General features: G+C 39.3%; 2 protein-coding genes across 2 annotated transcripts in view; one reads left to right on the top strand and one right to left on the bottom strand.

Annotated features, from left to right (window-relative positions):
* LOC128861216 (cubilin homolog) overlaps nt 1-27,689 on the top strand; it is a 57,484-nt gene that overhangs the window by 13,848 nt on the left and 15,947 nt on the right. The window contains exons 6-14 of the mRNA XM_054099174.1: nt 1-324; nt 394-559; nt 627-868; nt 941-1,302; nt 1,371-1,504; nt 3,176-3,365; nt 9,636-11,151; nt 12,010-12,171; nt 12,232-12,706. Coding sequence (XP_053955149.1) covers nt 1-324; nt 394-559; nt 627-868; nt 941-1,302; nt 1,371-1,504; nt 3,176-3,365; nt 9,636-11,151; nt 12,010-12,171; nt 12,232-12,706 — 3,571 coding nt within the window. The remainder of the gene's footprint in view (nt 325-393; nt 560-626; nt 869-940; nt 1,303-1,370; nt 1,505-3,175; nt 3,366-9,635; nt 11,152-12,009; nt 12,172-12,231; nt 12,707-27,689) is intronic.
* Nucleotides 25,517-27,026, bottom strand: LOC128861217 (uncharacterized). The gene is made up of 2 exons (XM_054099175.1): nt 25,737-27,026; nt 25,517-25,672 (listed from the first exon to the last, which is right to left on the bottom strand). The coding sequence occupies exon 1, from the start codon at nt 26,843-26,845 to the stop codon at nt 25,877-25,879; it is 969 nt and encodes a 322-aa protein (XP_053955150.1). The 5' UTR covers nt 26,846-27,026; the 3' UTR covers nt 25,517-25,672; nt 25,737-25,876.

Raw genomic sequence — 27,689 nt, 5'->3', positions numbered from 1 at the left:
ATATATGATTCTGATCTCGTATTAAAATCAGTTTGTGAACCTTCATTGATCGAGCCGTTACATTCTTCTTCAAACATCATACGCTTACGTCTCCACACAGATGATTTCGGGACAGATAGCTCATTTCAATTACATTATGAAGTTGTGCCGAGTGCACCAAATTGTGGGGGTGTCTTTACAGAACCATCTGGAATCATTACTGGCTACATTAACGGGCGCATCTGCTCGTATGTTATACGTCAACCAATCGATACCAAAATTAAGCTGGAGTTTACAGAACTCGAATTACTTAAATCGGAAAGTTGTTTTTTACAAAAAGTCGAAGTAAGTGATGCTACGTTATTATTTACAGAATGCTAACACGCTATTGCATTTTGTGTATTTCGGTGAAAGGTTTTTGATGGAGCTTCTGATGAAAGCAATCTTTTAATTCGTCTTTGTGGCAATCAAAGGGAGCTCGAACCCATAATTTCCAGCAGCAACGTTATTCTTATGCGCTACGAATATGTTCTGCCATCATTTAGGCTGCCCAAAAAGTTTGAAGTGAAATATTCAAGAGGTAAGATATTAGTTGCACATCTCAAATTAGATCTATGTAGACTCACCCGTTGTGTTTCGCTTTCAAGTTTGCGGCGGGGAGTTTATAAATACTGATGATGGAGTTTTCACAACACCAAACTATCCCAATTCATATTTTGAACATATGGAATGCGCCTTCACCATACGCGGCCCAGTGAACTCCGTTGTACACATAAATTTTACTGATTTTTCAATTAGCTCAAATAAGGCACATTCTGAGTTAGGAAGCATTTCTCCATCCCCATTGAATGATAGTACAACCTTGAGTGATGACCGCACTTTTGTTGATGTAATTTGGACTAACATACAATTTCTAGAAAATAATTGTTTGTATATACATTAATGGTTCAATAATTTATAGGTTTATTTATCGAAGAATAATAAACGCCGTTATTATGAAGCCACATTCCTCCACTTGGTATCAGAGAAAAATGTGATGGATGTCGTATTTCATGGTGGCACCAATAAACAAAACGGTCGTGGAATACGAGTTGAATACCATTTTGAAGAAATCAAGTGTGGAGGTGTTTTAACGGAAGAAAAGGGTAACTTTTCTCACGCAGCTGTAACGGAACAGAATTGTGAATGGGTTATCGAAGCCCCAAAGGGAAGACACATTCAATTGGAGTTACGCTTATGGTCTATTGTCGAACGTAATTCAGGAGATGTGGTCGTGGACATATATACCAATGACACCTCTGCTGAAGGGAAGCTTTTGATGAGGTAAGTTTATACGAGTACGTAAGATAATTAAGAAAGGTTCAATATTTATTACAAAAATTCATTTTCAGCCTTTCTGGTAAAATGAAAGAAATCAATGAAATCTTGCATGTAAACACTGTGACAATAATCTTACATATTAAGCGGAATCTTAATAGTATATTGGAAATGAATGCTAATTATAAACTAGTGGATGACAGAGAAGGTGAGAAAATTTGAGCAATGATTGAGTGACTGACAACACAGAAATATTGTACCCTTTATGAAAATAACCAGGGCATTAATTTTGATACTACCATGACTACCCCATGCAAACCGGAAGAGGAGAGTCGTTCGCACAATATGTGTGGGGAACGTTAATGCCATTACAAAAACATCAGGAGAGTCTTATACCGAAATTAGTAAGATCCGTCTATTAGGACCCTCAATTTTAAGGTTATTAGGCTGAGATCTATCACAAAATCTTGAATACCATAGATGGGATCGTACAATCGTATAATATAATAAGGATGTCAGGTTGGAAAATTAGGTTTTTGGGGAAATTTCTGCCTAACCGCTAAGCGTATGAGCGGAGAGCGAACCGCATCAGCTTCGTGGGTGGGTGAACAACGCGCGTTCATAATCAAAGCGTATTTTAAGGGCCATGATTCGTGTGCAACTCTCGTCGTAGATTTTTTTCACGTTATAATATTGGATGTTCCGAGCAACAAGTTCGGTAGCAAACAGCTTACGGCTCGGCCATTCCCGCGCATTGAGAACGAATGAAAATACTGAACTCGTTGCTACAAGTTTGCACGAATATGCGCGTCTGACCGTGCGCCAGGGAGAGGCTGCCCTGGAACTTCCAAAAACTATTGTGCATGACTACTATTTCCGCAAAAATTTCTGTGAGACAAAGTGGAGGCAATTTCGTTCAGTAAATACTATCTTTTGGAATAATGAAGCTTATTTCCATGAAATGAAAAAAATATCGTTCCAGAGGTTAATGACATGCTGACATCACTTCTCCAGTGAATGCCAGCTTCCATGATTATATCCGACGTAACGGTCAATATTTAATATAATAATTAGCAAATAAATAAAATCCGCACTCGTTTTCTTTGTAAAGGTTATTGACATAAACTGTAAACTATGCAATGCTTTTTAATTAATTTTGGGTTCCCGATTCTGCCATCGGGCACTCTGATCAAGTATTTCATACTAGTAAAAACTACGCCTGCTTTGCTTTGCGTGTATAGTGAATAATTTATTTCCACTTTTCGGGATTCACTTCATTTTTAATTTTTCCATCCTGTGTAATGCAAGATGAGCAACGTATTATATCAGTTGACATTGACCCAAACACGATCCCTTGAGGGTAACGCATAAAGGATGTAACTGTGCATCTCATATAGTGTTAGCTTACATTTAGGGAAATCCCTCCAACAATAATATAGGCCAGAAAACCTTAGGAGAGTTATGCCGAACTTATTAAACATCCCAGACGAAGGAGAATGGTGTGTTAGATGAGTTGGTTTATAGCGAAAAGGATGGTTAGTGTCTCCTGGCGTTCATTGGCATATGTTGAGTATATCGGGATCGATTCTGAATATGTAGAAATTTAACTTGCGTAATTGTGCCGGTGCAGTTTCGCAAGGTAGGTAAAGCCTTTCGTAGAGTGCGATAAGTGGGGCGAGAATGAAGGCAAAAGGTCTCTCGTCGTTTAACACCGGTCGGGTCCGTGTGGTTCCTACGGTAGCATCCCATTAAGATCTATTTCGTAGTGCACTGTGTTACTCTCCTTAACTATGAGGAAGTACTACTTTTTGTTTGGCTATATTTTACAAAATAAAAATATTTAAAATATATGTAACTAAACATTCTTTTGGATAATTAGCTTGTGGCGGAAATTTTACTGCACGTTATGGAGTTATCAAAACTCCTTCCTGGCCAAGACCCTACGAGGACTCAATGGATTGTGAATGGATAATTAGCGCTCCTATTGGCCACAAAATTGAACTGTCTATACAAAATTTCAGTGTCGAAACTACTTCCAAAAATTGCAACGATGACTATCTAGAAATCAGGTAATAAAATATTTTAAAATGAATGCCAAATTTCAAAATAACTTTAAATATAATGAAATAATTCAACATTCTTAGGTGGTGTACATCTAGTTACTTTTTTTTATCATATAATAAATGCTTTTCCTATCAATAGTTGTGTACGATTCAAGCAAAAAAACATAACACGACTTTCTTATTATTTTATGTTCTTTGTTTGGATGCCTAACTTTTTTCTCCACCATTACTGTTGAAATCCTTTTGAGTGGGCTTTGTGAGCGCTTAAATCCCAGCAATATTTTAACTCAGTAATTTATATTCCCGATGGTAGTGTGTAGGTAGAGTTAATTTTAAGATATAAGATTAAATCGCATCGACTGGATATAATGGGTTTTCCAGTAAGAAGTGTTATTTTGATGTTCAAAGAAAAAGGATATTTTTAAATATAAACGATCGGATGTTTATTCCATTACAAAGAGGAAGGTATATAAAGGGTTTTTCAGTAAGAAGTGTTATTTTGATGTTCAAAGAAAAATGATATTTTTAAATATAAATGATCGGATGTTTATTTCATTATAAAGAGGAAGGTATGCCGTTAATAGTGAACAATAACATCAGGTAAATGACCGCCATGACCATGCTTACAGGACAATATCCTTTTCATGAAATTTTCCATAACCTAATTGCAAAGTAGCTGCCCTATGTCCTCGAAAGCCTCGCGAATTCCATCTGTGAAGTCTTGAATCGACCCTGGGCTGTTGGCGTAGATTTTCTATTTCACGTGGTCCCAAAGAAAAGAGTGGCAAGGTGTTAAATCACAAGATCTCGATGGCTAATTGTGATCACTTCTTCGAGAGATAACATGGTCCGGAAACTTTTCCCGTAAATGATCAATGGTTTCGTTGCTTGTGTGACACGTAGCGCCGTCTTCTTGAAAATAAACTTTGTGCAGATCAATACCATCCAACTCCGGCCATAAAAAATCGCCAATAATCTCTCGATAGCGCAATACATTTCAACATCACACCTGTTATTGGAAAACCCTTTTTAAGTACACTTCACAAAAAAATTAAGGGAGCAGTAAAGTTTCCTAAATTTCTAAGCGACTTTTGAAAAGCTGTATCTCGACGAAAAATGGGCGCATGTTCCACTAATAACCCTGTAAACTTTTAAATCGATCCATCAAGCTGTTTTTCCGGACCGATTGATCAAACTTTTACAAAAGGGTATCTTAGTATCTTATTAAATTAAAAAAAACAAAAAAACAAAATTCAAATTTTTTTGGAAAAAATTTTCAAATGTTTTTTCAAAAATTTCCAAATTTTTTTTGTATTTGCAAAAAAATTGTGTTCAGCAACAATACTGAGCACTAATTTTACTAATGTTTATTTTTTTAAATTGATACCCCCAAGACATTATTCAGTACTCGATCTACGGAATTCGTGGAATAAATTTACATATTAAATTTCCTACTGACTAAATATACGTGCAAGCAACAATTTTTGTCAAAACTAATCTTTTATCAAGATAAAATTATTCAAAATTTTTTTGAAAAAAAATTGAAATTTTTTTTTTGTTTTTTTTTTTGTTTTGATTTAAAATGTTTTTTAAATTTTATGCAATAATGTTTAGCCAATGTTTAAAAACAATGCGCTTGTTCCTATAATCCTTGTGTAAAATTTTGATCAATCGGTCCGAAAAAACGCCTTGATGGATCGATTTAAAAATTTACTGGGTTATTAGTGGAATATTAAACTGTAAAAATCCCTGGAAACATGAGTTCCCGCATTAATATTTGTAAGTAAGCGATAGATTTTCTGAAAAACAGTGCAAAGAAGTTTTTTGTGTTCACTTCAAACCAACGTTAAGGGTAAAAAAAATTGTTTTCTCAAAAAATTAAATTAAATAATCAAGCTAGTTGACTGTATGGCTAGTTTTAGTCGGACGAATTTGTCCAAGCCCGTGGAATCAAAAAAAAAAAAGGAAAAAATTTCGAAAATTTTTGTGTCGCCCTTTAACTCACGATTACAAAATAACCGTTAAATAAAAAAATGTTGCTTAAAGATCTTAAAACTAGAAGTTTAAAGCTTCTAAATGATTTTTGTCGGAACTCCGTGCGCCCATTTTTCACCGAGATACAGCTTTTCAAAAATCACTAAGAAATTTAGGAGATTTTACTGCTCCCTTAATTTTTGTGTGAAGTGTATATTAATTATACTCGTTTAACAAATTACGTTTTGCGATTAACAATTATCAAAGGTTTCTAATTGTTTGCTTCGCTCTGAACTGTTCAAGCACAATTTTTAATTAACAAGTCCAACTTTCACGTAAATGTTCACAAGAATAATCAGAAATAATTGCACTAAATCGGGCTCCGAAAAGGCGAGGCCGGTTGCGAAACATTTAATGTTAGACAGTTGAACAGTATATGGGGATTTAAATAAAAATTCACACTTCTACGAAACCGATTTAGGAAGGTCTACTATTTTCAAGACTTTAAGTGGAGCTATTAATAATTAATTCCTTTACAACATACTTATATATAGAAACCTGAGTGTAATGAAACAGCGGATAGGTGGCCATGAAATACTGTCGCAAGAGGCAATAAAGTATCTATGTAGGTGTAATGATCGATGCACGGCTCTGCTTTAAGTAACACTTAGCAACTGTGGGTTCCAAAGCAACGGCAGTCAACGGTGCCCTTACAAGAATTCTTCCAAACATAGGCGGAGCGCAAGGCGCCAGAAGGCACCTCCTGGAAAGGGTGGTGGATTCAATCATCTTATATACTACTCCTGTACGGGCAGGAGCTAAGCAATCGAATGTTAAACCCGTAGCTCAAGTGCACTGACGAAATGCAGTAAGAGCCGCGTGTGCATACAGGACCGCATCAGACGTCATGGTTTGCGTCATCGCTGGAAAGCTCCCAATAGATACAGTGGTCACACAATTTATTCGTACACCCTGCGTAGTACGTAAAAAACTTTAGCTTTGCACGAAATATTTGCTGCGATAATTTATTTGTTTTGGCCCAGTGTAAGAATGTTACATTCCTGATGAATTGCCGAAAACAAAACTCCCGTTATTTCAACTCACACTGAGGGTTCCAAGGAAAGCATTCAGCCGTAGCAACATGCTTCAAAACATTTATTCGTACACTTTCAGTTCATGATATTATTGCTACAAAAGTAACACTAAAAATCGTTTATGTTTTTACTAATATTGCTGAAAACGAAATAAGATTGGTTAGTTTTTATCGCCGATTCAGTTTCAGTTGCGCGTAATATCTCGATTGAAAATGGCAAAATGGAACCAAGTTCAGATTTACTATAAGAAATGCGTAAAATTGTTATTAAATTGTACTTGGAAAACAAGTCTCTGTACGAAATCGGCAAAACAATTGGTAAATTGCATTCTACGGTACATAGTGTTATAGCAACATAGTAGCATCAGTCTATGCCGAAATATTCAAAAGTCTTTACATAAAAAAGTAAGCCCACAAACAGTCCGTAATTGCCTGCATAATGCTCGTTATCATATCAGAGAGGCACGCCGCAAGCCCTACATTTCATATATTAACAAAAAGAAGAGATTGGAGTTCGCCAAACGCTATATATGTAAATGAGCTATATTCTTTTTGGGAAAACGGCATATTCAGTGGTGAGTCGAAATTTAATGTTACCGGATCAGATTGGCCTCTAAAAGTTTGGCGAAAAGAAAATACAGCACATAATGAAAAAAATCGTATTCCTATCGTTAAGCATGGAGGTTTGGGGGTGCATAGTTGCATCTGGAGTAGGACAAATGATTTTTATTGATCATAAAATGGACAAACATCTGTATTTAAACATTTTGAAGAATAATTTGCATGATACCGCCGTTAAACTTCGACTGAGTACTAGAGGGTTCTTTTTCCAACAAGACTATGACCCAAAACACTCAACTTATCTAGTGTAAAAGATTGACTTATTTACCACTATAAGCAGCTTAAATATTCATCTCAATCACCGGATCTGAACCAAATTGAGCATATCTAGGAGCTCTTAGAAAGGAGAATCAGAAAGCTCATAATAACATCAAAGGCGTTCTAAAGTGAGTGGGAGAAAATTACAGCTAATGAAACCAAGGTATTGGTAAAAAGTATGCAAAGACGTTTGGAAGCAGTTATTAAATCTAAAGGCGGCCCAACAAAGTACATACTAAATACTAGTTTTTTTTCATTATGTTTTTAATAAAATATTCCTTATATGGCTATGTACGAATAATATTTTTGCATAAAATTGTGCCTTCTTTCGTTATTACCTTCTAATTCCAGATATGAAACTCAAAGTTTTCGTTTCTTATATATTGAAAAAATATGTTATTCTTTACGAATGTATGAAAATTTTGTTCGTGGCTGTGAGTGTACGAATAAATTGTGACAGAAAATGAGTAACGTCGACAAGTGGAGCAAAGGCTGCAGAATGTCTGCATTCGTTAGAAAAGTAACAAAGCAGATGGGACTCATCTGTTAACGAATGTTGGACCTGTAGACTTATCCCCAAAATTAGCCAATAGGTGACCAGAAGACACGGAGACGTAGACCACTTAACCCAAATATTGAGCGGTCACGGATGTTTCTTGGAGTACCTCCATCGCTTTCACATGGAGGATACTCCGTTCTGTCCAAGCTGTAACAATGCAATAGAAAGCGCGGAGTAAGTGTTCTCCTTCTGTGATCGTTTCAACGAAAAATGCCGAACGCCTGAGTTAGTCTTGGGAGAATAACTGAGCTCAGACAACTTAATCAATAAAATGCGTGCATCAAATGACTGTTCTAACGCAGTTAACAGTTTTGCAAAGAGGATAATGCCGCACCTGCAACGCGCGAATTGGCAGCGTAAAAAGCTGAGAAAAACAAATCAGCCCTCGATATGAGGTGGTAGACAATCCACTGACTACAAATCACAGACGCTCGAGTCATGTGCTCACGACGGCATAAGACGGTAAAATATTATCGCAACATCTTCTTTGCTGCAGGTGCAAAGAAAGAAAAGAGGAACCAGAAAGCATGCCATACACACTACTGGTAGAACGGCACAGAGACATTAGAGAGTCGAGCATGAAGTTGGAGGGTATTAGCTTTATCATCATACGTCGTGGGAGTCATAAGATGTGGTTTTTGTTCGTCGGGAGGGGCATTTTTGACGTTGTTAAAACTGAATTATCAACTATTTTTAAATTATAACTGTTAACTGGGACGTGGCTGTCCAAAGTCGAGTTCGCTGCCTATAATTCGTCTTGCCTTCGTTCACCACCAGACTAATTAGTTTTGTTCCTTTTTCCAGTTTGGAAAATTAGAAACAATGGCGCCATTCTTCAGATTAGTATTATCAATATCATTGGCATCCGCATAAGTTGTGTGCTCTTACAAAAGATGGCACCAGATCGACTTAGTACTGTGACTTAAGCATCTTTTCTACAGAAGTCAGATGATAGAGTGAACTGCCAAACTGCTAGGCGAATTCGACATTAACTGGTAGCCGTCCTTAGTATATTGAAATCATCTGTAAGCCGAAAAATATCTTGCTCGAATGTTCGAGTGTTTTCCCTATCGGTCAGCATCTTAGGTCGGATTAAGACTTAACTTAATGTTTAAAAGTTCCAAAGCTTTGTGATCTGGGCTCGTTGATCCTATAATGGTAGCTATTGCAAGATCTTTGAAAACAAATGTTAAGGCCCAGTGGCGAATCCCTGTGGATTTCTTCTGCAGTTACAGTTCTTCGACATCGAGTTCCCTTCTCACATGGAAGGCTGTGCGAATCATGAATGTGAAAGATAGTTATCGGAGTTGATGGTAAAGCCTTGAATCGTACCTATATACATATGAAACTCTGTAGTAGACATATTAAGATCCAATGGTCATATTTTTTCGTCACGACCTTTTCAACTTCGACCTATATATATATATATTTATTTATTCCCTGACCAATTATGAAGAGAAACTGAGTTATCCGGTTAAAATATATTCATTTTCCAGGTTTTTACATGAAATCTACGAAAAAGTATTTTTTCCCATGCAAAATACATGGGATATTTCAAAGCCCCGGCGGCACCATTAAATATGGTCTGATTAAAAAAAAAAAATACGGGTCTTTTTATTTTTCATTCTTTACTATTTTGGGGGGCGGCAGCATACAAATTTTTTTTGGACCACCCTAATATATATATGTATGTATATATTATACACCATCCCTATGTAGTGAAAATATATTTATTGCACATGAATTAATCCTTGTCTTTTTTTAATAACAGAAATGGTAAAAGTAGCACATCCCCTTTGATTGGTAAATATTGTGGCAGCAGTATTCCAGTACGCATACCATCCTTTACAAATTACCTTTATCTACACTTCGTTTCCGACTCGTACATCTCCGACACTGGATTTTATATTACATGGCAACAGACGGAGACGGGTTGTGGTGGTAAACTCAACTCGTACAAGGGTTCAATACATTCTCCCCACAACGTTTATGTTAATACTGGAACAGTCTCTTGTGATTGGCAAATAACAGTTTCGAGAGGATCCACAATTATGATATATATTACGAGCTTCGGAGATGACTCCGTCTTATGCAAGCAAAATTTACTAACAGCATACGACGGACTAAGTGTTAATAGTCCACGAATTATATTCGCATGCGGGAACAAGGGAAATGCTCTTCAATTGAAAACTTCGTCAAATCAGGCTTTAATAATTTATAATTTTGCTGACAGTGACGTTGAAGATGGCTTGCAGTTCTTCATCGAGTATGAGACCAACTGTAATGTCGAGCTTGACAACTTAAACGGTGTAATTGAGTCACCTAATTTTCCTGATATTTATCCACCAAATCTTAACTGCTTTTGGGACATACAAAGTGGAAAAAACAATAAATTTCAACTGATGTTTTCGCATTTAGACATTGAAATTCGGGATGAGTCATGCGATTTCGATTATATAATTTTTTTTGATTTACACAACGACGATGTGCTCTCCAAACAGTATTTATGTTCAAATCCTCGCAAAGCTATAACCACAGAAGGAAATCGATTCCAAATAAGATTTGTTACTGATTACTCTGAGCCAGCGAAGGGTTTCAGGCTCGAATATAAGAGGATTGGCTGTGGGGAATATTTGTCGGAAAATTATGGAATTATAAAATCTCCTCACGCTCCTTACAGCACCGGAATTAGCTGCGATTGGTACATCGAGGTTGCAGCAGGGAAAAAAATTGTTCTCAACTTTGATGAAATCCATATCGAAACTGAACGGGATGACTGCAGTGATGATGGTATTATTGTTTCAGAGGAAAAAAATTCTACTAATATGCTCTTAAAGGAATGCCGGATAGATCAAGGGCCGGTAACAATAACATCACAAGCAAATCATTTATATATTCATTTTTACACAAGCAGCATTCGAACAAAGAAGTATATTTCGGCAAGTTATACTGCGCGAGACTCATCTTGTGGTGGTATTTTCCAGGGCAATAACGGGCAAATAACCTACCCGACCCCAGGTGGTTTGTCTGGTATCACTAAAGAATGTGTATGGCTGATCACAGTTGAGAATAGTTACGGAATAAATCTTATTTTCGATCATTTTAATATTAGCTGTAATGATACATTTTTGGGTTTATGGAAAGTAGATGTTAGTTCGGAAGCACTTTTAGAAAAAACTTGTGGAGATACAGTGCCCGCAAGTAGATTGATTCAAAGCAATCGAATGAAGGTTGTGTACAAAGTGAACGCAAGTGGGTCGGCACAATTTTCATTTAAATTCAAAAAGGTGAGTTACCTTTACTAATATTTATACATTACCGTAGGAATTAAATACAATACGCATTCATTGTAATATATGGAATTAGTGACAAACTATCGGTAGTACACCACTATCACACCTATCGATGGTTCTGACTATCGAACATATTTCATACCTATGTGCATATATATTATATGTAGAACAAGTAAGAAAGACTAAGTTCGGCCTAGACCAGGCTGTTAGTTTGTAGAATCAAACAAACTCATTGATGGCTTTTAACACCAGGTGTCCTTCTGCTGTTTCCGAAAAATAGTCTTTCAGTGCGAAATTTAGTCGGAACATATAAAAAAGAGGGCGCAGTTCTTATTCGATGTCAGTAATATTTATGTCGAATATGAATGAGATAGGAAGTAGTGCATGTACCAAGTTTTCTGAAGTCGCGGAGATGTCCGCATTTACCCAAAAGCGGACGTCCAACGCACCACTGTTCGAGCTGTCCCTTAAGAAAACTTTTTTAGCAGCGTACAATTGATGACTAATGATGTTGATTCTGAACATTACTCCTCGTTTACTTAGAAACCTGCATAGAAATGTAAATTCCTCGAAGTGCAAAATTCTCACTTCATGCCCGTCTGACTGCATAGTGCGGATGTTTGGACAATAGAGAGAGAGAGATTTTGCGGAAAATTGTTGGACCTTTGCACATTAGTGACGAGAATGGAACAGATGTTGAGAGTTGCAAGATTTTACATGAAAGCGTTTCTGTATTCGAAAAATTAATCAGTGAGATTCACTCTTCCTCATAGTTTTAACAATAATAATAATCAAATAATATATATTTTCTAATTTTCTATCAAATTGTTTGGTTTTGATTTGCTCAAAAAGGCATGCGGAGGACATCTGACTGACTCTTTTGGTTACATAAAATCTCGTTTGGACGAAAAATGCGAGTGGAAAATTGAATCCGAAGGCACATACATTTTTCTAGATATATTGCATTTGGAATGCGACTGCTCCAAACAGGAAAATTGCACAAATGGCTTGAGAGTAAATTTTTCTATAATATTATTGAAAATTTATTAAAAACTAACACACGTACATTTTAAGTTGATAGATGGAAATGGCAAAAACGAATTGAATAAATTTTGCGATAGTCACCAATCCAATATAGCTCTGTCAACAAATGCTCTGGACATATACGCCTCGAAGATAGAATTCAAAGCCAAATATAGTATAGTACAAAGTTCATGCGGAGGCGTACTCACCTCATTAAGAGGCATACTGACTTCTCCTTTCTATCCGCAATCTTATCCATCTAATGTAGAATGTATGTGGGAGATTAAAGCTGCGGCTGGCAACCATGTTGAGCTGATGGTTGAATCATTAGATATAATGAATTCAGAGAACTGCAACCAAGACTTTTTAGAAATACGTCAGTCCAATGAACGTGGCCAGATTATTCGATTATATTGCTCAAATGAAACAGTGACGGAGAAAATAGTTTTGTTTGAAAATGCATGGATCAAGTTTCGAAGTGTTGAAGGAAGTACAGGAAATGGTTTTAAGCTAGCCTGGAATTATGGTGAGTGGTTTGGATTTATAATCTTATTTTCTATGATCATATATATACATATATAAATATTTTATGTGCATATAACATATTTATATTATCATATTATAAGTTATTCTATATCTTTCAATTTAAACATTTTTTAATGATAACAAATTCAATCCAAATCACAATGGAACAAATAATGAAATTCAGTCGCATTTAAAAAAAAAGCAATACAATTTGATTTAGACTCGTCGCCTGTTTTCAGCAAATTTTTCTAAAATTCTTTCCACCATTGGAATAGATGATAGATACCATTGGAATATAGATATATATGTAGGTATTTTGCCCTATTCGAACGCTCTTGTGACATCGGATCTCTTGAATACATTCCCTCTTACTTGATTAAAGGCAGATAAAACACTTAATTCTTTCTGACCTTTCTCAAAATCTGCTTCTAAGCTATCGTTGCGAAAAATATGAAATTTGTTTAAATTTAGAGTATTATTATCGACAAGACTCGAGAACCAAATGTTTGGAAACCAAAAAGTATATACAATACTTATGTTTAGGGTTGGGCATTTTGCAATACAACTAAATTGCACTATCACTAATTTTTTAGTGGTAGTGCGTTTGTTTCCATTCGGACAACATAACCCAGCCAACGTAGCCGCTGGATCTATAGTTATAGGTATATATTATATAATTGGCACGTACATCCTTTCTGGGTGTTTGGCCGAGCTCCTCCTACTATTTGTGGTGTGCGTCTTGACGTTGTTCCACAAATGGAGGGACCTTCAGTTTCAAGCCGACTCCGAACGGGAGATATTTTTTATGAGGAGCTTTTTCATGACAGAAATACACTCGGAGGTTTGCCATTGCCTGACGAGGGGCGACCGCTATTAGAAAAAACTTTTTCGTAATTTTGGTGTTTCGCCGAGATTTGTACCTACTCTTTAATCGCCTCGCTATATTTATGTCATCAGAAAGCTTATACGCTTATTGTTCCATCGCCCTCGAAATTCGCCGTCGCCAACGTGCAATTATTATTAATAATATTTATGAGATGTATGAAAAATGCTTAGATCTAAATATAAACAAGGGGTACTGCTGGTTACGACTTATTAAAATAAAAACTTTGAATATTCAAGATTTGTTTTCAACCGCGCCTAGAATAATTATTAATTCGATAACGTTTTTTTTTCAGAATACCTTCCATAATTAATTACCGTTTTTTTAATTTTCCATAATTATATGTATATATACATATTTATGATATATGCATTGCCTGCCTGGTGGTGACTACTTTAGAAAAACTTTTTCTGCCGAGTGGTAGTCAGGCACATACTCATTCGGCTGCAGCGGTCGCCTATTTTCCGTCATTAGTTATCGGAAAAACTATTCATTAATATTTATAAGTAAAAATCAGATCTCATCAAAGGTTAGGTTAGGTTTGGCAGCCGCATCGCCCATAGACACAACGATGCGACTTAGAACACGAAATGGGTCCGTTGTGAGCCGCGGGGGCTGGGCTGCATTTCCCTCTCTATATTAAACCATCCTGAGCTTTTGACAAAGCGTAAAAGGTTGTTGATACGTAAAGTGTATAGATTATCTATATTCGTTAAGAAGTAGGAGTTTAAAAATCGGTTCCTGCTTCGGGCTAGAGCTGGGCATGTGCAAAAAAGATATTCAATTGCTTCCAACTCCTCCTCATTTCTGCAGCTACGTCAGAATCATGCGTGTATACGCCTAACCTCCTTGCATGATTTCCTATGAGACAATGTCCTGTGAGGGCCCCCACTAAGGTCCTGATTTAAAGTCTACTCAATTTTATAATACTCTTGGACAGACGTAGATTTAGCCTTGGCAATGTTTGCCTAGCAATTTCACAGGTGTTAGCGCTAATCCATCTTTGATTTGCAGAACTGATTAGTACGTCCTTAATAAAAAGCTTACAAGTTGCGAGAGGTATCTCCATAAAATTATTTATGTTTGGCATACAGGTACCTTCTCTTGCAAGTTGGTCTGTCCTTCAGTTCCCTGGTATATCTCTGTGGTCTGGAACCCAGCATAAGATTATACGATATTGCTTGATCATCTCATTTAGAGCTTGGCGACGACGTAAGACACTCCTTGATGTTGTTCGGAATGCATCCAGGGCTCGTAGGGCAGCTTGGCTGTCTGATAGAATGCATATCTGGTGATGATATTCTGTTTATCTTTAACCATCGGGTAGTTTAAAGGAGTCACTAATAGGAAGCTCATAGCAAAATAACCCTGATCCTACACCGGTGTCCATTTTAGATCCGCCCGTGTACATCTTAACGGGTCGTAGATCTTCTTCAAGAAATTCCAGTCTAGAAGGGATTTTCATTAGGAAATTCCTTTCGAAGCAAAGAACGGGATGGTGATAATCACAGTCACTGGGTATATCCGTGTAGGAGTCTAAAATGGTTGAATGTCCATGTGTGACAGTCCTCCATTGTGAGCTCGCTTTGAGCCTTAAAGCGGAGCAGGACGCTGAGTATCTGCAGAAGAGATCTAGGGATGGCAGATGTAATATGATATCCAAAGCCATGGATGGCGTGGTATTCATGACGCCACATATTGCTAATTCCGCTGATCTCTGCACCTTATTCAATATATTAGAATAGGTTTTTTTTCTGCATACACACCACCAGATGACATTGCATGTAGAAAATGGGTCTGACGACAGCAGTGTAAAGCCAATGCGAAACCTTAGGTTTAACTCCCCAGGTCTTACCTAAAGCTCTCTTACAGGCATAAAAAGCTAGGTTCGCTTTCCTGACTCTTTCTAAGATGTTTGACTTCCAAGTCAGTTTCCTATCTACATATGTTTAGTCACAACTACTTGGCTTCTTCCGAAATCACAAGAGCTCTCCCCTTGAGCATAATTGGACTTAGTTAAGGGATTCTGTGCTTCCTAGTGAACAATATGAGTTGTGTTTTGGCTGGGTTGACTCCTTGACCACACTTTTCTGCTCACCTAGAAAGTATATCTAGAGCATTTTGTATTAGGTCTCTTAATGTAGATACAAATTTACCAGAGACAGCAATAACAACATCATCGGCGTAAGCTATCACCTTACAGCCCACCGATTCCAGTATTAACAGAAGTTTATTTACAACTGCGTTCCATAAAAACGGTGAGAGGACTCCACCTTGCGGTGTATCTCTACTTACCAATCTCCTGAGCACCGATTCTCCTAGTTTCGCTTCAATGATTCTGCTATTTAGCATTTTGCCAATGAAGCCTACCAAGCCCGGTTCTACCCCAAGATCAGTGAGTGCTACAGTAATTGCTTTTCTGTAGCAGTTCCCAATTTTAAGGACTTCCAGCTAACATCTTACGAAGTCTTGAGGTCTCAGTTGCCCTCTTCACAAAAGGATTTACAAGATTGTCCTTGGGCAATTATAGATTCTCAGAGCACCTTTATAGCCTTTCCAGTCTTCTGCAAGACGTGTTTTCTTTGCTTCATTAAAAGCGCTTCTGCTTGTTTTTTGAAGCTTGCTTAGTCTAGTCTTCTTATGGGACAGGCTTCCGCTAAGGCAGCATTCAAGTTGTAGGTAATCATTTCAACCAAATTTTGTTGTCCTTCTATGCTTTGTGGTACCACAGATGGACATGTTCCTAGGGTAACCCCGATGTAATCTACATACCTTTCCCAGTCTGTTTTCCTGATATTTCTACCAGGCTTAGGTTTCGGATCAGATGATCAGAGAAGGAATGTTCTTCCGAAACTTTCCAGTTCCTAATTCTGTTAATAACTGAGTCAAAAGCATAAGTAGCGTCTAACACTTCCTGTCTATTACTAATGACAAAAGTAGGTTTATTACCTTTATTGCAAATCTGTAATTTAATTCCTATCAGATAATCAAAGAGACACTCACCTCTAGCGTTAGTATCAGTGCTGCCCCATATCTCGTGATGCGCATGTACATCCGCACCAATAATTAGCTTTACGCCAAGCTTCTGCGCCTGCGCTACCAGATCTTTGAATATTAATATCGGTAGCTCCTCATGGTCATGTGCGAGGTAACAGAAAGATAGCCACATCCATTCATTTCGCGACTCCAGCCTAATGGTCAATTGATCGGTGTCGCTATAATTTGAGAGCATGAAAGCATTTATCCTTACTACGCACGCTCTAGGATTACCTTTGTTGCGCGCATACATCAGTTTATGTTTTTGAGTCCTTAGTCCGCACACAAGTCCATGTGATACCCATGGTTCTTGAATCAGGACAATATGATGTCCACCTTTGGCCAGGTGGATTATGAGGTTGGCGGACGCAACCTTTGAGTGGTGAAGGTTAATTTGAAGAACCCGTAACATCATGGTTACTGGGCTTCCTCTCCACCACCGTTTTGTTAGGATCATCTGAGTCTGACGCCAGTAGCTCTTCCTCATCAGAGAGAGTAGTATCAAGTACTCTATCTAACAAGGAAGAGATTCTGCCGTCAGCAGATGCCTTTCGTAGCGCTGTAGCAGTGTTAGGACCGGAGCCAGATTTCGCCGTGAGGCCTATCTCAGCACCAACCGGGTCTTTTAAATTAGACGTCTTGTCCTTATTATGGAACCTCAACCCATAGCTTCCTACACCGTCAGATTTCGCCAGTGCGTCCACCGAGTCCTTGCATACTACGAAAGTAACGCTTCGGTACTCACCCTTGAGATCGTCCAGCTTTGTGACCTTCCAAGACGACGTTGGAAGCTCCGGATTACATACCTGAAGCATTTCAAGGATCGTTTGAGGGTCTGATGGCTCCGCTGGTAACCATGCCCTAGCTCTTGGTAAACTAGGGATGTCATCCCTCGAAATTTCCTCGAGTTTAGACCCAGTCCATACTTCGCCGATCCTTGAAATGGCTATTTTGTAAAGATCAGTTGATCTCTGATCGGCACAGGCGATAAGCTTCACGTGGCGCTGGTGCCATCCACTATCGCGACAGAAAGGAGCTGGACCAGGATTCTCCTTGATCAAAACTATTAACCCTAGAACACACACCCGGGTACAAATGTATCCACTTCAACTTTGAAGTGTTGTAACTTTTGAACCGCTATACCTCTATACCGCTAACTTCGGATCTAGGAAGATTATTTAGTTTTGAGTTCAAATTCAAAATTTGAACCAGATCGGACCATTGGTTCAGGAGCTACAGCCTTCCAAACACATTATAAACGTAAACACACACCCGGGATACGTTTGTACCCCAATAGTAAAAATCCTCATAATAATCAAAAAAAAAACATTTTTTATATTATTTTTTTATTTGAAAAATTAAAAATATTCTTTTCACACATTATATTATTGACTTTTATTATAAAAATTATAAAAATGCATCTTGTATCTAAGGAAAATCATGGCAAATAGAGCAATTTGTTGATGTGACCGAATGTTCAAGACACATTGGCTTCTTACATTTGGTGCACAGCTTTCTGGTTTTTCTACGGCGTTTTTCCTCTTGTGCGTAACATAAATAGCAAGATCCGGACACAGGTTTTGGCGTGCGCGCTGCGGCAGATGTTGATGCTGCTGTTGACACCATTGATTCCAGCGGTCGGTTGAAATATGCTTCAATAGCAATTTTAGTGGAAAAATTTCGCGTCACTTGACGATTTATGGCTCTGGCTTCAATAATGGGCATACACAATGCTTCAACCAAGCTGCGCAGGATCTGCTTACGCTTGTTGTTTGTTCTCCAAGGCAACATAGGGTTATTCAAATCGTAGACAATGTAGGCTGCAAGAGCTGTAATGTCCAACATGTTGAAGAACATCGCTAGTGGCCATCGCTTTGTTTGTCTTTGTGTTGGATATTCCGCAAACATTTGGTCCATTCGATCAACACCACCTTTGGTACGATTATAATATTAAATTATTTCAGGTTTCCCACTGTCAGCTTTTTCAGCATCATTATGCATGGTCGAAAGCAAAATTACTGCTTTATTTTTTTTGGGAACATAAGAGCACATTGTCACATTATTTTTGAAGCCAAATGTCGTTGAACCAATTGTCCTGTTTTTGTTCTGCTTCATTTCTTGAGGAATATATGATTTGTTTTTGCGCAAAGTTCCAACGATCGTGAGTTTCCAGGTGAGAAGCAGTTCTGCAACTGGCAAGGTCGTAAAAAAATTGTCCATTGTAATGTTTCGGCCACTTCCTTGGTATTTGGCAGACAAATCCTTCACCACTCGTTCGCCTTGGTTCGTTTCCCTACCAGTTTCTGCTTGGCCAGTATATATTTGTTCATGCAGTGGATATGCATTTGTGGCATCGCAAATCCACCAAACCTTGACACCATATTTAGCAGGTTTTGACGGTATGTACTGCGTAAACCGTGTGCGTCCACGGTAAGGAAATAATTGTTCATCAATGGTCAAGCATAAGCTGGGCTTGTAACGTGCAGCAAGATTATTGTTCATCATCGTCCACAACTCACTGATCGGTGCTGCTTTATCAGTTAGTAAGCGTGTTGCACGAGTGTTTTTATCGTCAAATCTTAGGAACCGCTATATCGAACAGAAACGGTTGACTCCCATTGTGGCGCGATATAAAGGATAGTTTTTGACGCTCCATAAATCTCGAATATGTTCTCCATTGCTATGGTTCGCACCAGTCATAATAAGTATGCCAAAAAATGCATACAGCTCTGTTATTGACACAGGCGTCCATGACTTAGGAGTTGTGTTTGGATGTGCATTGTTGTAAGCATTATAAGTTTCTTTTGCTAACTTATTTGTGTGGCGCATAATTATATCAGCCATTTCAACGTTCATGAAACATTTGAATGTTTGCTCTATTGGCAACATTTCAGTGCATCTAGCTGGTCCAGAACGTTCTCTTATAATATTTTGTCTGAGTACCTGACGACTTACATTTGGTTCTTTCATCCACTCAGTACCATCACGTGCAACAAATTTTTCGCCACTAGCAGGTAATTCATTATTTTCTTCTACTTCTTCTTCTTCATCGTCTTCTTCATCATCCTCATAGTCCGCATAATCAGGTAATACTTCTGCGGCACTTTGCGAAACTTCAGCATCGTCATCAGCAATTTCAATGTCATTGAATCGAATTTCTTCTTCATCTTCTGAGTCAAAGTCATAGGGAGCGTCATCGTCACAAATTTTATCAAATAAAGATTGTATATATGATTCTCGCTGTTCCTCAGTTAGCCTGCATAATAAAAAAAATTAGTATATGTTTACATTGCTGCTTATTTTACATTTTTTACCTTCTATATGCTGCACTTGATAAATATTCGTTTCTTCTTGAAGTTATTTCGTATCCAGTTATTTATAGTTTCAGTTATATTTATTTTCACTTATATTTTCACTTCTTACACTTTTGAGCACCAAAACAATAATGAAAATATCAACAGGCAGCATTTATAACAACACCTCGTGTGAAAACAACCCTTGCAGCTGCATATAAAATACAAAAACCAGTTATACCAGTGTATTTCCTACCTACGTACCCATACCTTTCGCGACCTTTTTGCACATATCTTTTGAACCAGGTAGAATATTTCAATGAAATAAAAACCAAAATGTGTATTCGTTGTTACTCTACAAGTATATTATTATAAATTATATTATTTTGTTTTGCATTTATCAGGACAACAACAAAAACAAAAATCCACTGTTGCATGTCCTGACTTTATTTGCCCATATCGCTGGAACCAGTAGGAATATTCGAATGAAACAAAAGACAAAATACTTATTATATATTAAAATATACATTTAAAAAAAAAATCATAGAAATCGGTTGAATAAGCATTAAAAAAACCGCAAGCTAAGGTCCCGGGTACAAACGTATCCCGGGTGTGTGTTTACGTGGTATTTTCTGGGTGTGTGTTCTAGGGTTAAAAAATAAATATGATAAATTTGAATTATTTTTGATTTTTTATTATTGTAAATTTTTTATAAATAATTTTGTTTAAAGTGTTATAAATTAAAATTTAAATTAATATTAAATAATAAATAATAATTAATTTTTAATTAAAATTACATTAATAATTAAAATATTTTATAAATTTAAAGAAGTCTGTTTTTGTGCTTTATTACCCCAATAGCTCATTTGCAATTCTGTATAGTGAATTTAGCAAAAAGGACAAGTTGCATTAAACCGCTAAAAATTATTGTTTTCAGATAAATTTAGTTATATTTGAACTGCTAACTCCGGTGGTAAATACCATGGCTACGAAAAAATATTGAGACTTTACTTTTAGTAAATACAATACAATACTACCTACATTCATTATTTTCCTTATTTCAGGGCCATATTACGACTACCGCGCTACGTGTTTGCCCAAATATTTTTTTAGATAAACGTATTTCAATTTTGTCGTACAAAACGCTTTTTTATCGATTATCAATTTTCACTGTTTTTTTATTCTCTTCTCTTTTTTAAATTGATTTGCGTTAGGGTTCTATGCAAACCATTTCATTTCAATTTTAACAATTTTTCATGATAAGAATTTATGAAAAGTATTAGTTTTCTTATTTTTCAAATGTTATAATTGATTTTATTAAACTTTTGCTTTACAAATCGTTTTGGAATTGAGCTCCCTCCTGCAAATAATTTCCATTGTTAATTCTATTTCTCGCAAATATACAATAGAAAAAATTAATTCAGTAATTTGAAATTTATTTGTTAACATTTTGGTTTATTTTTAATTCAAATTTATAATTAATTAATTTTATTCATGTTTTAGATATAATATCGTCCATGGTAATTTTATAGATGGGAAAATTACAGTTGTCCATAATTATCGGAAGAAGCACGAGAAATTCATATTATTTTTATTATTAGACTTCTGGGCATTGTGACCAAAATAGACGTATTGTGCAAAACTTGCTGAGGTACCCTATATTTTAGGCTTTTGAGAAAAGTTAGCACATTTTGGGGTTTATTTTTCTATAATTTATATGGAGGCACGGCAATACTACCAAGGTGGTGTAGCCGTTTTCTGCCTAGCGCAGGAGATTTACAAGGGATGTGTTCTGAATGTTCAGTGTCCATTTCACAGAATCGGTAGGTGAAGGTCTCAGAGAGACCAAATTTGTTTAAGTGGTATCTCAGACTACAGAGGACTGTAAAGTAACCAGTTAGAAGTCTTAAGTGAAAGTAGCTTATCAGAAATTCCTCTGTTAGGCGTTAGGAATTGTTTCGTTGTCGCTGACCAATACAATTCCGCCAGTATCCAACGAACTTCTTCTCCTCCCAACTCCTGAGAAATTTGTTGGGGCCCTTTGTAAGTACACAGAAAGTTTCAGGACCAATTACGGTCATGTTTGCCCCTTTTTTTGCTAGTTGGTCTGCTATTTCGTTCCCCTTCGTGTCCACAAACCCAACCCAATACTATTGTGCTGAAGTTCCCTGACATGTTGGGAAGGTTCAGGCAGTCATGTACCAGCTTTTAAAATAGCCTGACTATCTGAAAGTATGTAAATGTGTGTTCTTCTCACCTTTCTATGGAGATATTCCCTCAAACATATCTCAATGGCATGTATTTCAGCTTGGAAGATTGTTGAGTAGGTTAGGTTAGGTTAGGTTGAAGCGGTTGTCCATTGTGGACACACTCAGGCTCGTAGCCCATTGTGATGCCGCATGGGGAAACTAGCCCTTATCCCTCCTGAAACCACAGTGTACTATTCAAAAATTTTGCTAGATCCTTAATTTCGACAGAGCCGAGATCTTCTAATTCATTAAAGAAATGTTTGCCCAAATTGGCGAGTCTACGTCTGGATAGAGCAGGACAATGGCACAGAAGGTGCTGAATCGTCTCTTCCTCTTCCTCGTCTAGACAACTTCTGCAGAAGTCATGTGTTTGCACACCCATTCTCTGGGCGTGCCTACCAATTAGGCAGTGCCCCGTTATGACTGAAGTCAGTATGTTGAGACTATGTTTGTCTCTCCTTAGTAGAAGTTCTGTGCGTTTAGCATTGAGAGTCGGCCACATCTGTCGGGCTATATTGCAAGTGGCTTCGTTTCGCCATCTTTCATTCGCTATTCTTACAATTTCCTCATGGATATGTAGTCTACATGTTTGTAAGGGTATACCTATATCAGTGTCTATGTGCTCATTAGTCAGTTTGGTGCCGATTTTCGCGAGTTCATCAGCTCTGCAGTTCCCCTCTATGTCGCAATGGCCAGGAACCCATGCTATCGTTAGGTGAAATGACTCAGCCATCTCGTTAAGAGATTTGCGGCATTTCATGGCTACCTTAGAGGTTGTCGACTGTTTAGTGAGGGATTTTATCGCCGCCTGGCTATCAGTGAAAATGTAGATATCATCACCAGATATCGCATCACACTGTACCAGTGTCACGGCTTTCATTATTGCCATCAGTTCAGCCTGAAAGACACTACAGTAGTTGGGGAGCCGAAAACTGAAGGAAATCCCCAGATGCTCGGAATACACACCCCCGCCCACCCTGCCATCGAGCTTTGAGCCATCTGTGTATACATGGATGGACTCGCCCTGTCTTACCACGTCACGCTCCCACTCTTCCCTCGTGGGTAGGAGGGTCACGAACGTTGTAGTGGCAAGTATAGGCGGAATTGTGTAGTCCACCTGTCTGGGAAGTCCCAACGTGCCATCCAGGATTTTGCCGTGGCCATAAATTGTGTTTGACCACTTACTTAAAGTGCTCAGCCTTATTGCTGCACTGCGCGCCATGTACTTTGCCTGCAGGTCTACCGGAAGGAAGTTTAGTATCACATTTAGTGCTTTCGACGGTGTGGTTGACATTGCACCGGTGATAAGAACAGATGCAAGTCTTTGGACCCTGTCAACCCTTTTGATGTTCACGCCCTTCTCCAGGGCATTCCACCATATTGCAATACCGTAGTAGAGAATTGGCCTAATTACTGCTGTGTACAGCCAGTGTGTCATACTGGGCTTCAAACCCCATTTTTTCCCAACGAGCCTTCCACAGGAGTATAGCGCCGTCGTAGCTTTGCGTACTCTGTCTGCGACTGTGAGTCCCCAATTTAGCTTCCTATCTAGTACAAGTCCTAGGTATTTAGCGTTTTCTGTTACTTTAAAGGGTTTTCCCCCCAAAAGAATTTGTTGAAGAGCAGGTGTTTTGTGTTTCCTGCTAAACAGTATCAGTTCCGTTTTTCCCGGATTTACTTCTAGTCCTCGACTCTTGCACCATAGTGATAGTCTGTTGAGAGCTCTTTGTTGAAGATCACACATGGTTGGAAGGTGTTTGCCAGAGATTGCTATTACAATATCATCTGCGTATGAGATTACCTTACCTCCCATTTTTTCTAGCTCCTGAAGGAGATTATTGACGGTCAGGTTCCATAGAAGTGGAGAGATTACCCCACCCTGCGGTGTGCCCCTGATCGGAAATTTCTTGATGGATGTTTCACCCAAATCTGCGCGAATCGTCCGCCCGACTAGCATTCGCTCTATGAGCGAGACGAGCGCTCTGTTTACTCCCATTTCTGTTAGCGATTTGGTAATTGCTTCCGGGTGTATGTTATTGAAAGCACCCTCGATGTCTAGAAAGACAGCAAGGGTGTATTCCTTATAGTGAAGTGATTTCTCAATCGTGTCGACCAGCGAGTGAAGCGCCGTCTCTACTGATTTGCCTTTGCTGTATGCATGTTGGGAAGGTGATAGCTTGTTGCCAATCTTCCCCTTGATGTGCCCATCTAGCAATCGCTCTAAAGTTTTTAACAGGAAGGATGATAGGCTGATCGGCCTGTAGTCCTTCGGTCTCGTATGTGTGGTTTTTCCTGCTTTGGGAATGAAGACCACTTTTACTTCCGCCCATTTCTTGGGGATATAACTAAGTCGTACTACTGCCTCAAAAATTGAGACGAGTCTAGGTGCAATCATACTAATTGTGTGTTGCAGGTCGGCGGGGATAATTCCATCTGGTCCCGGCGATTTATAAGGTTTGAAACTGCCAATGGCAGATTTTATGTTGTCCTCCGTAATAAAATCTATTGGAGGACCCCCATTGAGAACTGTAGGATGAGTTCTACCATCTTCATTGCATAGACAACCTGGGAAGTGTGTCTGCAATAGTAATTCTAGTGTTTCTTCACTATTAGTTGTCCAATTGCCGTCCTCTTTGATGAGGTAACTAGGGTTGCTGTGGTTCATTGATATAACTTTCCTGAGTCTACTTGTCTCAGAGGTACTATCTATCTTTTGACAGAAATCTCTCCAAGACGCCGTTTTAGCTGCCCTAATGGCATACTTAAATCTGCGTTGACAGTCTTTGTATCCATCCCACAAGTTAGTTCTTCTCGCTTCGTTATACTTGGTTCTGCATTCTCTTCTTAGGTCTGCTATGTCTGTGGACCACCATAGAGGTTTCGGTTTGCCTCTTTTCGTCCTCGGAGGACAGGCTGCTTTCGCAGCCTGTTGAAATGCTGAAGTCAGTTTATCAACAGTAGAGTCGAGTTGTAGCTCGGAGTTAATTTGGTATGTCATGCCCGTAAGGTTGTTGGCTACAATGTTTTCGAACATACCCCAGTTTGTGCGTTTGCGGTTCACGACCGGTTTACACAGTTTAATTGGTAATTCAATGCTATACGTTAAGTACCTGTGGTCTGAGAAGGAGTTGTCTTTAGACACTCTCCAGTCTCTTATAATTTGTGACCCCCGTTCATTGACACACGTAATGTCCAGAACTTCCCTTCTAGTAGCTGTTACGAAGGTAGGGGAGTCGCCTATATTGCTAATATGAAGATAGTTAAACATGATGAATTCAAAAATGTACTCACCGCGTTCGTTAGTGTCTGTACTCCCCCAGACATGATGGTGAGCATTTGCATCTGCGCCCAGGATTAGTGGTATGCCACGTCTCGCGGCTTCCTCTGTTGCACCTCTTAGGAGTGGAGATGGTGGTGGTTGTACCGCGTCATGTGCCATATAGGACGAGGCAAGCCATATTGTCCTTCCGCAGGACTCCACTGATATTACTGCGTTGTCCGCATCGCTAAATTGCATCAATAAGAATACATTAATATGTTTTTTCACTAGTATACACGACCTGGGTTTACCTTTGTCGGTGACATAGACCAGTTTAAAATCTTTGTTACTCAACCCGCAAACCCGATCTTTTATGACCCATGGTTCTTGGATGAGAGCGATTTCCTCTTCTCTTTCAGCGAGACGGAGGATGAGTGCGGCTGAGGCCGCCTTACTGTGGTGGAGGTTGATCTGTACAACCCCCACCATCGTTGGTGTGCGTTGTTAGATGACAGCCAACCACGGTTTGGTCAGCGATCTCCTCGTCAGAGGAAGTGGGAATATATTCCTCGTCCTCCAGAGCGTCTGAGAGATCGGAATATTCCCCCATATCCTCTAGGGTAACCCTTCGGAAGAGTTCGCCTACCATACCGGAATTGGATGCCACCTCGTCGTCCGTTAGGTTGTCTAACGCAACCGTCGTCTCCTCCGCGGATGACGTCAAGTTAACTGCGGAGCTGCCTTTACTGGCTACATCCTGTCTGTAGACATGGAGTGTCAGTGATTGGAAGCCGTAGTTCACCTTCCATTTCAGGTTAGCGAGTGGATCCAGTGATTCCTCATTTAGGATGATCACCGCTAGTCTCCTCTTGCCATCCACTTCGCCAATCTTTGCTACTTTCCAATCGCTGGTAGGTAGCTCGGGGTTGCCTAGTTTGAGCAGTTCCAACACTTCCTCTGGGTCGGTGTGGAACTGTGGTATCCAGGCTCTTGATCTTGGCCGATTGGGGATGTCTTCACGGAGGACCACGTCGAGACGGGCCCCTGGCCAAGGCTCCCCTATGCGTTTAATTGCCAGAGTGTACAGATCGACCGATCGTTGATCAGCGCACCTGGTTAATTTGACGCGTGATTGGAACCAACCCGCGTCTGAGCAGCTGGGTGGGGGTCCTGGATTTTCTTGCAGGATGTCCCTATAGACTTTCCACAGACTCCTGCTTATCAGATCCCAGTTTGCTTGCGTGATCGCACCGTCATGGGAACTGCGATCAATCACCGCCCTTATATGACTTTCTTTCGCTACTTCCGCAAAAGATTTTTTGAGAGCATTAGTTGTTTGAGTGGCGGACACCTTGGATCTTTTGGCTTCTGCCGATGTCCCCTCACTCGACCTTTTGCGCTTACCTTGCGCAGAGTCCATTTTAGCCTTCTCCCGGTGTTCGGCTATGAAGGCTTCAGCCCACGCTTTGGAGTCTGACTGCTCCTCCGTCAGATCCTCTAGTTTAGTATCCTTCAGTCTCTCCAGGATCCTGAAGGCTGAACGCTTGGTACGGTAGTACCTTTCTGAACCACTAATTTGCTTCCGGGGGTGGGTACTACCCGGGGCAGTGATTGTGTCAGAAGGGCGAGCTCCAGAAACCATTGGCTGAGCCATGTGGTCTGGTGCCACCGACGTTGATTTGGGTGTCGCTCCTTCTGGAGTTCCCGTGTCGCCTGGAGTGACGGAGACAGCAAGCTCGGCTTGTCTTGGGACAGGGCCGTCCTTGCTTCCCGAAGGTTTTGTTGCGAGGGGGGGTCTGCTCCTGGCCCCAGATGTAGATGGGATGTCATCACCAACTTGTCTTGAGACAGGGTTGGGATGGCTACCAGTAATAGGCCTCGCTGCCGTGGAGGCGATCCCTGAAGGGACGGAGTGAGAGCCAGGCCCTGGCTTAGCCACAGGCTTGGCACCGCTCGTATGCGTGGTCTTTCCTGACGAAAGACCTGACCTTCCTGTAGGGTTGGGTCTCGTTTTGTGTGTGCCTTTATCCGAGGCTACGGTTTTTTTTTGCATTTTCCATTTTCATTATCGTCCGCGCTGCTCGACGTGGCAAGCGTGGCGGACTAAGCTTTTTAGGGGGGGAAAGGGGAAACGTCGACCATGGCAGTCCCCTCTGCCATGGCAAGGTCATTCTACCTCCTGAGGTGACCCGGTATCAGGAGGGCGCCGTTAGAATACAGCCGGATACCCCTGGCTGCAAACCATCCAGTGGGCACGGTAACGC

The sequence above is a fragment of the Anastrepha ludens genome, chromosome 4 (genome assembly GCF_028408465.1).
Source record: "Anastrepha ludens isolate Willacy chromosome 4, idAnaLude1.1, whole genome shotgun sequence".
Classification (NCBI taxonomy): domain Eukaryota; kingdom Metazoa; phylum Arthropoda; class Insecta; order Diptera; family Tephritidae; genus Anastrepha; species Anastrepha ludens.
The sequence above is the reverse complement of the archived record's forward strand: the minus strand, read 5'-3'. Positions and strand labels throughout refer to the sequence as shown.